A 13,696-nucleotide genomic window follows, 5' to 3' on the forward strand; every position below is an offset into this window, starting at 1 on the left:
CACAAGGATGCGTACATTTGGCGTCCATTCAATGTGTTTTTTTCTTCTGGAAATGAATGGTGTGAAAATAGTAGATTATGAGTTTAATCTCGGAGTGTCTGAGTTCAACTGTTGGATATGTGTTTCATTCTCATTACAATCCGTTTAAACTGACTCAAATGTGCTCCAATATGTCTCTTTAATTTAGATGCCAACAAGAACATCCTTCTTCTCACAGACTTAAAGATATGCATAGCTGCAAGTGTTACTGCTTGTATCGCCAAATCAATGTCATTATCATTCTTGTATCCAGGACAGTAGAGACACACAGAAATAGTACACATCATATTTATATTACAGATAGCATAACACACAACACAGATTGCAGATAGCATAACACAAACAGGGTTTGAGCCTGGGTCTCCTGCATGCCACAAGACAATGTTAGCCTGCTGAGCTAAAGCTTAGGCATTTGCTCAGGGAACTAAAACAAATATGTAGATGTGCTTCAAGGGAAATGTTTTGTGAATGTTCATCTAATGTAAGCAAACATTTCAATTGTTTTGTGTCAGCAGCGAACATTCGCAACCGCTAGCTAACCTAAGTGTCTGGGTCCTAAGTGTTAGGGTCTAAACTGCTGCTACAATTACAAGTGGCCATGTAGACTTTCTATTAAATGTAGGAAGAATAGCGAAGTTTGAATATTGTTGATAAAAAGCCACAGTAAAACAGTAGAAATGAGCTATTTGCGGCTTCACCGTAACATTATGGGATGTCAATTTAAATCGTTCAATTGAAATTGTTACTTAGAAATATGTTCTCTGCAAACGAAAGCCTTGTTAAACCCACCTCAGGTCTCTGGCAGTAGGCCTTTTTCAAGACAAACATTCCAACCGACTCAGAACCACATCTAGATCGCAGGTTGACGTTTATTGGGATGAGTCTTGTCCTAGATGGGCCAGCTGCAAAGTGGAAATTGGCTATATTGAAAAAATATGACTTTTGGTCTTAATTTAACGTTACGGTTAGGCATTAGGTTTAGCAGTGTGGTTAGGTTTAGAATCAGATTTTAGGGCTTTGCTAGCTAGTGACCACTCTGCATAGCTGCCTCCAGAACAAGATTCCTGACGAAAAACTCTAACCTGCATGTACAGTGCATTCGGAAAGTATTCGGACTCTTGACTTTGAGAGTTTACCTTAAAACCTTATTCTCAAATGGATTTTTAAAAAAAATTAAAAATGTTTTCCCCCTCATCAATCTACACACAACACCCCATAATGACAATGCAAGAATAGGTTTTTAGACATTTTAGCAAATTGATAAAAAACATAAGTACATAAGTATTCATACCCTTTACTCAGTACTTTGTTGAAGCACCTTTGGCAGTGATTACAGCCTCAAGTCTTCTTGGGTATGACGCTATATGCTTGGCACACCTGTATTGAGGAGTTTCTCCCATTCTTCTCTGCAGATCCTCTCAAGCTCTGTCAGGTCTCTCCAGAGATGTTCGAGTTCAAGTCCGGCTCTGACTGGGCCATCAAGGACATTTAGAGAGTCATCCAGAAGCCACTCCTATGTTGTCTTGGATGTGTGCTTACGGTCGTTATCCTGTTGGACAGTGAACCTTCGCCCCAGTCTGAGGTCCTGAGCGCTCTGGAGCAGGTTTTCATCAAGGATCTCTCTGTATTTTGCTCCGTTCATCTTTACCTCGATCCTGACTAGTCTCCCAGTCCCTGCCATACTTCACCGTAGGGATGGTGCCAGGTTTCCTGCAGATGTGACACTTTGTATTCAGGCCAAAAAGTTTTGTCAGACCAGAGAATCTTGTTTCTCATGGTCTGAGAGCCTTTTGGCAAACTCCAAGCAGGCTGTCATGTGCCTTTTACTGATGAGTAGATTCCGTCTGGCCACTCTACCATAAAGGCCTGATTGTTGGAGTGATGCAGAGATGGTTGTCCTCCTGAAAGGTTCTCCACAGAGGAACTCTGAAGCTCTGTCAGAGTGACCATCGGGTTCTTTTTCACCTCCCTGACCAAGGCCCTTCTCACCCAATTGCTCAGTGCCTCGACACAATCCTGTCTCGGAGCTCTAAGGACATTCCTTTGACTTCATGGCTTGTTTTTTTTTCTGACATGCATTGTCAATTGTGGGACATTATATAGACAAGTGTGTGCCTTTCCAAATCATGTCCAATCAATTGAATTTACCACAGGTGGACTCCAATGAAGTTGTAGAAACATCTCAAGGATGATCAATGGAAACAGGATGCACCTGAGCTCAATTTCGGGCTCATACAGCAAAGGGTCTGAATACTTTTATGTAAATAAGGTATTTCTGTTTTTTATTTTTAATACATTTGCACACACAAAAATAATCCTGTTTTTAATTTGTCATTATGGGGTATTGTGTGTAGATTGACGAGTAAATGTTTTTATTTAATTCATTTTAGAATAAGGCTGTAACGTAACAAAATGTGGAAAAGGTCAAGGGGCTGAATACTTTCCAAATGTATATCAAACAGACAGAGGACATAATAATCTAACATCAATGTAGTAGGCATTCAAGTAAAGTGTCAGCCATTTAAATGTACTTGAATCACCCTCGACTGCAGTGCCTAGTGCTTTTCTGTGGGCCTAACTAACTACTATAGGTCATTGTATACGTTTCCATAATGGCGGTGTGTGTTGCGGGCGTCACAGTGTGACTTTGATGGAAGTCATTAAGGAGGAGGGTGATGGAAGGTCTTGTAATGTCCTGGCAGGTGTTTTCTTCCACCAATCACCACTAGGACAGGAGAGTGAGGACTGGAGAATTACGTCATTACCTCTACACAGCTAATTAGCAGCAAGGTTGTGTTCATTAGCCACTAAACAAAATCAAATTGACAAACGGGGAGGCACTATCTGATCTTTTTCCATTGCAAACCGTTTTGTTCGCTAATGACTACAACCCTGATACATCGTTCTCAGTGATGCATGTGTCAATGATTCAGGGGAGTCATACTCTGGGAAACATTTTACATTAAGTTCCCCATATAAATTGTCATTACTTGAACTACATGCGTTCCATTAACGTAGTAAGGGAAACTGACCAATCTGTTTGTTTAGTACAATAATAGTTTAGTACAATTTGTTTATTCAATTTGTTTCATTACATTCCCTGTAATTAGGTCATTTTATGGTGACTTTATGTCAAGTTTGACCTAATGTTAGTTTTTATGTCAACCGCTATACGTTGATAAGGCTCTCTCTCTTTCTCTTCTTTTTTCCCGCTAATTTCGTCTTTCTCTCTCTTTCTCGCTTTTCTCTCTCTCTCTCTCTCTCTCTCTTTGTGGCAGGAGCTCCCAGCTGCCAGCAACATCACCCACCTTGAGGTGGACCTAAACGTGTCCCCTAGGGACCGCCTCCTTGCATACCAATCTGCCGCGCTGGCCAACGAGGGCCACCTGGAGCTCCAAGAGCTGCCGTTCACCCCCATCCATGCCCCCATCATCACCATGGGAACACATGCTGTGCCCAGGTGAGCACCAGAGGCCAGGGTCCTTGTCACAGCCAGCGGTTTCACACATCGGTCCCTCGCCTGCTTTGGGTGCCTCGCAGAATGCCTGCATGTTAATGGAAGGATAGGGTCCTCAAGGTCCTTTATATCGACGTTACAAGGTGTTCTGGGAAGAATGTTCTGAATGTTATGAATTGCATAAATGGCAGGACAAAATGAATTAGTTAACCGTGACCCTTCAAAGCTAACTACAGCTGGATTACTAGTACTGTATCTCAAGTGGTGTTGTCATGTAAAGGGCTTTATCGCCAGCGCTAATGCAGTTCTACACTAGTCTCGACCCTGGTATTTTACAACCATGATAAGTCACTCGCATCTGATCGGTCAAGCTTGAGTAGCATTCACGGTCCACACTTGCGGCTGTTACTGAAGTGTGATTAAAAGGCTATTGAATGCTAACCGGCCTCGCACCGTGGCTTTGAACATGCCTTGTTTTAGCTGACGTGTTATCTCCGTCCAAAGATTTGGGCATCGGTCCATTACACCACAATTCTCTTCTGTCTTGCTATCTACCGAGAGATCTATTGGTCAGCTAATTTGTCTAATGTGCAGTGGGTAGTATACAGTAGGTGGAACATTCAGTTAGGAGACAATTTAGAGGAGTAGGATTCTGCCCTGTTCTAAAATAGCATCTCAAGTGACTGTTTACGATAAAAGACGGTGTGCAGTAGTCATTTTTAAAGGGGGGCCATTCTTTAAATAACCTATGAGTACTAACAGCATATCTGTTTACTAAATAGATAATATAGAGCTAATATAATGTAGGCGGTAGGCTATCATAGTAGAAGTCATAATATAGTACAGTCATGGTGTAACAGAGGAATACCACATGAGAAATGACACCGTGCAAATAACAGACACGGCGGCCGGCGCTCAAACAAACATTTTACATTTGAGTTATTTTGCAGACGCTCCTATGCTGAGTGCATACACTCTGGACAGGAACATATTGAACATATTGTTTGTACTTGTCCCCCGTAGGAATCGAACCCACAACCCTGGTGTTGTAAGTGCCATGCTCTACCAACTGAGCAAACAATTGCATTAGCACAGAATCAGATGAAAACAATTGGCTGGCATGGAAACCAGTCTTACAGGCTGTGTCCCAAATGACACACATTATCTTTGACCAGGGACCATACAGTGCATTCGGAAAGTATTCCGACTCCTTGAGTTTTTCCACATTTTATTACGTTACAGCCTTATTTTCTAAAATGTATTAAATCATTTTTATCATCAATCTACACACTTTAGCCCATAATGACACAGCAAAAACAGGTTTTTATCATTTTTTTCATTTACATAAGTATTCAGACCCTTTACTCAGTACTTTGTTGAAGCCCCTTTGGCAGCGATTACAGCCTCGAGTCTTCTTGGGTATGACGTTACAAGCTTGGCACAACTGTATTTGGGGACTTTCTCCCATTTGTTATCTGCAAATCCTCTCAAGCTCTGTCAGGTTGGATGGGGAGTGTCGCTGCACAGCTATTTTCAGGTCTCTCCAGAGATGTTAGATAGGGTTCAAGTCCGGGCTCTGGCTGCGCCACTCAAGGACATTCAGAGACTTGTCCCGAAGCCACTCCTGCGTTGTCTTGGCTGTGTGCTTAGAGTTATTTTTCTGTTCGAAAGTGAACCTTTGCACCAGTCTGGGGTCCTGAGCGCTCTGAAGCAGGTTTTTATCAAGGATCTCTCTGTACTTTGCTCTGTTCATCTTTCCCTCGATCCTGACTAGTCTCCCAGTCCCTGACGCTGAAAAACATCCCCACAGCATGATGCTGCCACCACCATGCTTCACCGTAGGGATGGTGCCAGGTTTCCTCCAGATGTGACGCTTGGCATTCATACCAAAGAGTTCAATCTTGGTTTCGTCAGACCAGAGAATCTTGTTTCTCATGGTCTGAGAGTCCTTAGGGTGCCTTTTGGCAAACTCCAAGCATGCTGTCGTGTGCCTTTTACTGATGAGTGTCTTCCTGGCCACTCTACCATAAAGGCCTGATTGTTGTAGTGCTGCAGAGATGGTTGTCTTTCTGGAAGGTTCTCCCATCTTCACAGAGGAACTGGAGCTTTGTCAGAGTGAGCATCGGGTTATTTGACACCTCTCTGACCAAGGCCCTTCTCCCCCAATTGCTCAGTGTGGCCGGGCGGCCAGCTCTACGAAGAGTCTTGGTGGTTCCAAACTTCTTTCATTTAAGAATGATGGAGGCCACTGTGTTCTTGGGGATCTTCAATGTTGCAGACATTGTTGGCTACCCTTCCCCAGATCTGTGCCTCGACACAATCCTATCTCGGAGCTCTACGGACAATTCCTTCGACCTCATGGCTTGGTTTTTGCTCTGACATGCACTGTCATGCACTGTCAACTGTGGGACCTTATATTGACAGGTGTGTGCCTTTCCAAATCATGTCCAATCAATTGAATTTACCACAGGTGGACTCCAATCACATTGTATAAACATCTCAAGGATGATCAATGGATTCTCATAGCTGATTCTCATAGCAAAGGGTCTGAATACTTATGTAGATAAGGTATTTCTGTTTTCTATTTTTAATACATTTGCAAAAAGTTCTGTAGACCTGTTTTTGCTTTGTTATTATGGGGTATTGTGTGTAGATTGACGAGAATTTTTTATATTTTTTATCCATTTTATAATTAGGCTTTAACCTAACAAAATGGGGAAAAAGTCAAGTGGTCTGAGTACTTTCCGAATGCACTGTAAGGGGGCACAGTGTCTGGAACACAGACAGGCGTAGTGCTGTTCGCTGGGATGTAATTTATGGGACTGTGTCTTTAAAAAATATATATTCTGAGCGGAATGACCCACTTATTTGAGGAGGATCACAATGAACTTCAAATAACTTTATTAATTTCATTTCAATAATCACAACTGTGTGTCAGATTGAACCCCTTTGAAATTAAGACAGTGGCTCAAATATTAATCCAATCGGGGTGAATTAAGATGGGGAGACAGAAGTGTGAAATGTGTGTATATAGCCATGGCAAACTCGCTCATTTGATAAGGTCTTTGGCATTCCCCTCTGAATAAGCCCAAAACGTAATTAGTTATGAGTCTGTTTTTTCGTATTACTTTTGAAGTAAATTGTATTTACTGATATGATTTGTCACATTCGTCTTACTGACATTCTCGTGGTAAACAACAGATTGTTCATTTTCCTTTCCCTGAATGTGCACTTTAACCAACCATCTGTGTCTGCTGCTCTGCTACTTATCATGCACGGAGTAGTCCATGTCAATATCAAAAATATAAGTTATGGATGTTACCATGGTTTCCTAAAAACAGGCGGGCCACTGTGATTAGAGATATCTACAGATTATGGTTGAAATTCTGAGGGAACGTTTTGACACTGGTCCTCCTCTCCCCCCAGATGGGATTCTCTCTGTGTGTTATCGATGAACAGGGTGTGGATGCCAACATCCTCAAACCATCTTAGTCATTCTCCCTCCGTGTTTCGATTGCCAACCTGAGTATTAGGGTTGGGGTCAATTGCTCCCCTCTTTGAATACAGTATAATGACTATAGAGTATAGTATTAAGACTATTTCACTGGAATTGAACCCAACCCATGTCACTGGGTTTTTCCATTAAGTTTGGTTGCTAATACAAATAGCTTTGTACTCTCTAGGGCTGTGTCTGAAATGAGACCATTTTCCCTAGTATATATAGTGCACTACTTTTGGCCAGAGCCTCATGGGCTTCCTAACGGGCTCTGGCCAGAAGTAGTGTGCTATATAGGGAATAGGATCGATGCCATTTCAGACGAAGCCTAGATTCTTCTTTTTGTTTGAGGATAGTTTCCTCTTTTTTTGCAGCTCTTCCTTTGTGAGTTCCCGGAGCTCCCTGGCCCACCTCTACTCAGCCGGCTTCCCCAACATCACAGACCCCAGTGGGCTGGTGGCTGAAGTGCAGGACCCGACAGAACCAGTCAACTTTGACCCCCAGAGAGAGGAGGCAGATCCCCTGCAGGGCAATGTGCTCCTGCTGCAGTTTCTGGCATTTTCCAGGTGAACCCACAGCCGTCTGGTCATGTTTGTGGCTCTACGGCACCATGCATAAACATCACCCACGTAGTGTAGGCTGAGATTGATTCTAATCAGCATGTTATGTACTCTGTTGAACTGTACATTGTCTTCCAATATTCATATAGGATGGATTTGCCCTGTGCCTCCAGAATGCAATGCAAGTATAAGGGTGTATCATAACTTCAGTCAAATGTTCACTTTGTCATGCATTGAGCTCACTGGGCAAATAAGTGAACATTTGACTTAAGTGAAAGCTAGGATTCGCCCCATAGTGATGAAACCACATATGAGGATTTGAGCTTGACTATTTTTGTCTGCAAATAAGAATAATGTGCTTGAAAAAAATGACATTTTATATGAGCCTCCACACCACTTAGTATGAAAATATAAGAAGAGACATTTCCTGTGTGCACTTGGTCTCCAGCCAAGGACATACGGTGCTTTGTGATGTTGACGTCCAGCCAAGATTACTTCAGTGCACTTACACACACTTACTCTTGCCAATTTAAGGCTCACACACACGCATGAAAACATACGCACAAAAACACACACACACACACAAAGCCTTGTCAAATACATCCCAGGTCCTGCAGCTGTCCCCTCTGCCAAAGCCTGACTTTTATTTTGTCATCAGCTCTGTCATCCCCAAGATAAAAGCATCAGGCATTTGTCATATGCATCACCGACGGCCCTGCGAGCAAGGTACAGCCACTTCTTTTGTGGCTGCAGCTTTGAGGCTTCAGCGCAGTTTGAAACATAATGGTAGCTTTTATGTTTTGACGATTACCTCTCTGACTGAATTGCAGGCTGGCAATTTACAGTAGTCTACCTCACATAAAAGGAATCAACAGATACGCTCAAAGTGCCGTAAGTGGGGGGAAATTAAGGATGAGACATTTTGTAATAAAAAAAAGGGGTATTTAATTTTATAAAGCTCGACGTTAACCTTTTTCCTGCCATCTCAGCTGCTCACTACTGTCAGGCTTGTAGGCCTTTCAGCATTTTCACTAAAACAATTTCAACCACCTCACAAATACATACTTCATGCCAACTTGAAGGCTCTCCAAGAGTCCTCGGCATTCGCGGCTCGCTCTGAAACAATGGGCACGACACACTTTGTTTCCCTAACAAAATGACCTAATAAACATGATGAACGGGTACAGCGGGCAAGGGGGAATGACTGAACCAATGAGTCTCCGGAATGACTGATATCATTTCTGCGTCTCTCTCTACAATGCTGTAATTATCAATCTTGTCTGTTTACTGGAAGAATATTAATGTCCGGCTGTGTCAGAAATGGCACCCTATTTCCTATATTGTGCACTGTGCCCTATATAGGGAATAGTGTGCCATTTGGGACACAGCCCCAATCTCAGTAGCCACATAGAGACATTAGCTTGCGCCAGCCTTTTTATCACGGGAATCTCTGCCTGTGTGTCTCCGGGGTCAGACTTTGCTCTTATTAAATTCCACTTCAACGTGGTGGTTTTGATACCATTCGTGCTCGGTGGGCCTCACAGTGACTGCCTCACCCTAAACGCTTCTCCTCCCATTTATATAATGCCCAATGATTGATTGCTAATCTTCTCGCGGGGAAATAGAGAAGTAATCGTTTCCGTCCTAATCTCACTCGCAGCTCATTTATTCCAAGCACCGAGACTGAGGGGACGGCGGGCGAGAGTTTGGGCCCACCCACGGTTTGGAGAGTATGTGTGTGGAGATTGTTTGTGTTTAGTGCTAATACGCTCACAGGGTGGTCGTTTTAAGTCGTGTGAAATAGAAGAAAGTTGAGGACTGATTTAGATTGAATCACTCTACCACCTATAGTTGATTTCCAGACTAGGACAAAAGCTACATTCCTCTTGCTCTGAAAGCAAGTAATTTGGTCCCATCATTACAACGAAAAAAAGAATACTTCTCACTGCCAATCAGAACAAGCATGCTTTCTCATTGTACAAAAAATGGAACTAAAATAGGATTTTACCCCCAGATACAGGGTTACAACAGGTTTTGATAGAGTAGGGCCATTGATTTTATCACCGAAGATGAATCCATCTATGGTTGTTAAAGGTGTGATGCTGTAGGCCTATAGCTGCGGAGAGGGCACCTTTTCTATCAGTCTCTGATTTATGGAGGTTTCATTAAGTGATTTAGCCCTCCTAATCTCAGAACACTATTGGTTTTGTCCTTTTAAGGAACTGTAAAAAGGACACGTCTGTAGGGACGGGGATGTGGGGGAAAAGTGTTGATTTTTGTTTCCAGGAAACCGACGAAGCTGAATGATTGACTGATCTGACTCTCTGATTCAATTTGATTTCATGACATTTTTAAATGGGTGTTATTAAATCCTAAATGTGCTCTCCCACTGCACATGGATTGGTTCGATAAAAAAAAAAATCATACTTGGCGGAAGCTCAGCGATGATATTCCAAGTAGAACGTAATATTAAAGTGAATATAACAAATGCCTGTGTACTGTGTTGAGTAGCAGACTTTAATTATCCCCCAAGGGGCAATTTGCTATACGGAAAATAGACAAATTCTGTACATTGACAACATATAGAATATATACAACATAGACTAAATATAGCAAAGCAAAAGTGTAATCAATTCATAAAAAATCAAGATGGCCTACTTTAACTGATATAGCCTTTAGCGTAATAGTGTAGTTTGAGAATGGTGAATGTGGTATACATTGTAGACTAAGTCAGGGTTAAAAACTGTGAATAGCACCTACTGTATGTTGGAGTACATGAAGTCAACGTCATATAACATTAGGATTTAGTGTATGAAGCTATGTTGTAGTGTATGAAGTAATGTTCAATGTGAATAGTGTGTACTACAGTACATGCAGGTTACATCATGTAATGTAAGGGTTTAGCATAAATAAACTGTGTAACCTTTGTTTCCTCTCTTCCTGTTTGCCCAAAGGATACCACAGCAAGGGGGGAGCAGCAACTGGCCAGACTCTGTTCATTTCACCTTCCAGCTCTACCGCTTCCCACCAGTGACCACACAGCGCCTGAAACTACTGGGCATCGACAAGCTGCCGAAGAAATCCAGCGAGACGCCACCCTGTGTCCTGGCCGTCATTAACAAGGATGGAACAGTCAACTCTGGTAAGGGGACCAGAGGAAACATTTTGAACTATACCAACCAGATGTGAATTCAAATACTATTTGAAATCATTTCAAATATTTTAGCTGGGCTTGATTGAGTTTGCCTGGCTCAATGGAACCAGTAGAATAGTTGCGCTAACTTGCAAACCCTGCTGATCTGGTACTCCAAGCAGGCTAAATAAAACACAAAGTATTTCAAATAGTATTTGAACCCATGTCTGTTGAATATTTGCAAACACTCCTATTCAATCATAGAGCTCATGCATAGGGCCTAAGGAAACGGCCTAGATATTAGTACCGCTACTGTGTGTTCATCCCAAATAGCACCCTTTCCCTATATAGTGCACTATTTCTGACTAGGGCCTATAGGGCTCTGATCAAAGGAATTGCACTATATAGGGAATAGGGCACCATTTGGAATGCAGTCCCTGAGTGGTATTGAATGACACCCCTGCTCCTGTCCCACACCCACCTCCTTCTCTTCACCCACCCATGATGTGTGCCCAGAACATATTGTACATGATCATGAACACATTTACATATGTATGCAAGCTCCAAGTCTCTCTCTCTCTCTCTCTCTCTCTCTGTCTCTGTGTGTGTATAACTGTATTACAGATTTAGGATCTTAATTTGACCACTCATTTGTTGCTGAGAATTTTCCTGCACATCAGGAAATCCAAACCTGTAGTGTATTTGAGTTTTAAAAAGGCTTCTGGAGTCTGTGATTTCCACTTTGAAATTTTACTTGATTTACCGTAACAAAAAATGCATGAACCCCGACAAAAATGGACATTAATTATAATCCACATAATAATTCACATTTCCTGTTGCGGCAAGATTTTTTTTCCTGCTGTTGCAAACTTGCTCAAATTAAGAGCAGGATGGAATTGTCTTTAGCATGCAAGATGTGTCTTCAAGCATAAGATACTGTAAAAGCTGCTTCTCTCAGAAGCTCTTAGACCAGACATGATGTACTGTACCATGGCAGCATGAAAGATATACGGCAAGGTGACGTCAGGGGTGACACGGCTGCACGGAGGTGGCTAGGGACACGGGGCTGAGGACATGCGTCATAGGGATCCCAAATAACACCCTATTCCCTATAGAGCCCAGATCAAAAGTAATGCTTGCACTACATAGGGAATAGGGGGCCATGGCTTTTCTTTTTCCATTCACCATCTTTTGTGTGAATAAGATCATGTCTTCTTTTTTTTTTACCCCCTTTTTCTCCACAATTTCAATCTTGTCTCATCGCTTCAACGGGCTCGGGATGGCGAAGGTCAAGTCATGCGTCGTCCAAAACATGATCAGCCAACTGATGGCCAGGTCCGCCTGCAGGCACCCAACCTGCCACAAGGAGTCGCTAGTGCTTGATGAGCCAAGTATAGCGTCCCCGGCCAAACCTCCCCCTAACCCGGACGATGCTGGGCCAATTGTGCGCCGCCCTATGGAATTCCCGATCGCGGCCGGTAGTGATACAGCCTGGGATCGAACCTGGGTCTGTAGTGACGCCTCTAGCACTGCGATGCAGTGTCTTAGACCACTGCGCCAAGACCGCTGTGTCTGGTCTTTTGATAATTCTTTGTTTTAAACCCTCAATTAAACATTGGTGTAACCTTGGTATAATCGATTGTCGATGGGGGGCTTGAAGGGTTGCTTTGGTGTTTGATGTGTTATGTACTAACGAGGCACTGTTTACGAGACGTTCGCACCTTGCTTCCAAATACACACAGGCAAACACGAGCACACACACACACACACACATATTTTAGATTAATCGAAATTCGATGCCTAAAAAAGGCCATTTTCAATTCATTAGCCTAATTTAACGTGAGCTTTTATCCTGAATTGACCTTATAGGACAGTACGTGTGTGTGCACTAGGGCTGGGAATTACCAAGGAGCTCACAATACAATAGTGTCACAATACTTATGTGCCGATACGATATACAGTGGGGCAAAAAAGTATTTAGTCAGCCACCAATTGTGCAAGTTCTCCCACTTAAAAAGATGAGAGAGGCCTGTAATTTTCATCATAGGTACACTTCAACTATGACAGACAAAATGAGAAAAAAAAAATACAGAAAATCACATTGTAGGATTTTTAATGAATTTATTTGCAAATTCCTTCGTTGCCCGGGCAGTGTGTTTGGGATCATTGTCATGCTGAAAGACCCAGCCACATTTCATCTTCAATGCCCTTGCTGATGGAAGGAGGTTTTCACTCAAAATCTCACGATACATGGCCCCATTCATTCTTTCCTTTACACGGATCAGTCGTCCTGGTCCCTTTGCAGAAAGACAGCCCCAAGACATTATATTTCCACCCCCATGCTTCACGGTAGGTATGGTGTTCTTTGGATGCAACTCAGCATTCTTTGTCCTCCAAACACGACGAGTTGAGTTTTTACCAAAAAGTTATATTTTGGTTTCATCTGACCATATGACATTCTCCCAATCTTCTTCTGGATCATCTAAATGCTCTCTAGCAAACTTCAGATGGGCCTGGACATGTACTGGCTTAAGCAGGGGACAGGTCTGGCACTGCAGGATTTGAGTCCCTGGCGGCGTAGTGTGTTACTGATGGTAGGCTTTGATACTTTGGTCCCAGCTCTCTGCAGGTCATTCACTAGGTCCCCCCGTGTGGTTCTGGGATTTTTGCTCACCGTTCTTGTGATCATTTTGACCTGACGGAGTGAGATCTTGCGTGGAGCCCCAGATCGAGGGAGATTATCAGTGGTCTTGTATGTCTTCCATTTCCTAATAATTGCTCCCACAGTTGATTTCTTCAAACCAAGCTGCTTACCTATTGCAGATTCAGTCTTCCCAGCCTGGTGCAGGTCTACAATTTTGCTTCTGGTGTCCTTTGACAGCTCTTTGGTCTTGGCCATAATGGAGTTTGGAGTGTGACTGTTTGAGGTTGTGGACAGGTGTCTTTTATACTGATAACAAGTTCAAACAGGTGCCATTAATACAGGTAACGAGTGGAGGACAGAGGAGCCT

The 13,696-nt window shown here is 42.8% G+C and overlaps 1 protein-coding gene across 4 annotated transcripts in view; it reads left to right on the top strand.

The window, feature by feature from the left end:
• The window catches only part of nphp4 (nephronophthisis 4), a 191,766-nt gene that overhangs the window by 119,869 nt on the left and 58,201 nt on the right, over positions 1 to 13,696 (top strand). For all 4 annotated transcript variants that reach the window (XM_024384500.2, XM_042303891.1, XM_024384503.2 and 1 more), the window contains 3 exons: positions 3,318 to 3,499; positions 7,367 to 7,558; positions 10,507 to 10,694. In XM_024384500.2, coding sequence (XP_024240268.1) covers positions 3,318 to 3,499; positions 7,367 to 7,558; positions 10,507 to 10,694 — 562 coding nt within the window. The remainder of the gene's footprint in view (positions 1 to 3,317; positions 3,500 to 7,366; positions 7,559 to 10,506; positions 10,695 to 13,696) is intronic.

This window comes from Oncorhynchus tshawytscha, linkage group LG22, assembly GCF_018296145.1.
Source record: "Oncorhynchus tshawytscha isolate Ot180627B linkage group LG22, Otsh_v2.0, whole genome shotgun sequence".
Lineage (NCBI taxonomy): Eukaryota > Metazoa > Chordata > Actinopteri > Salmoniformes > Salmonidae > Oncorhynchus > Oncorhynchus tshawytscha.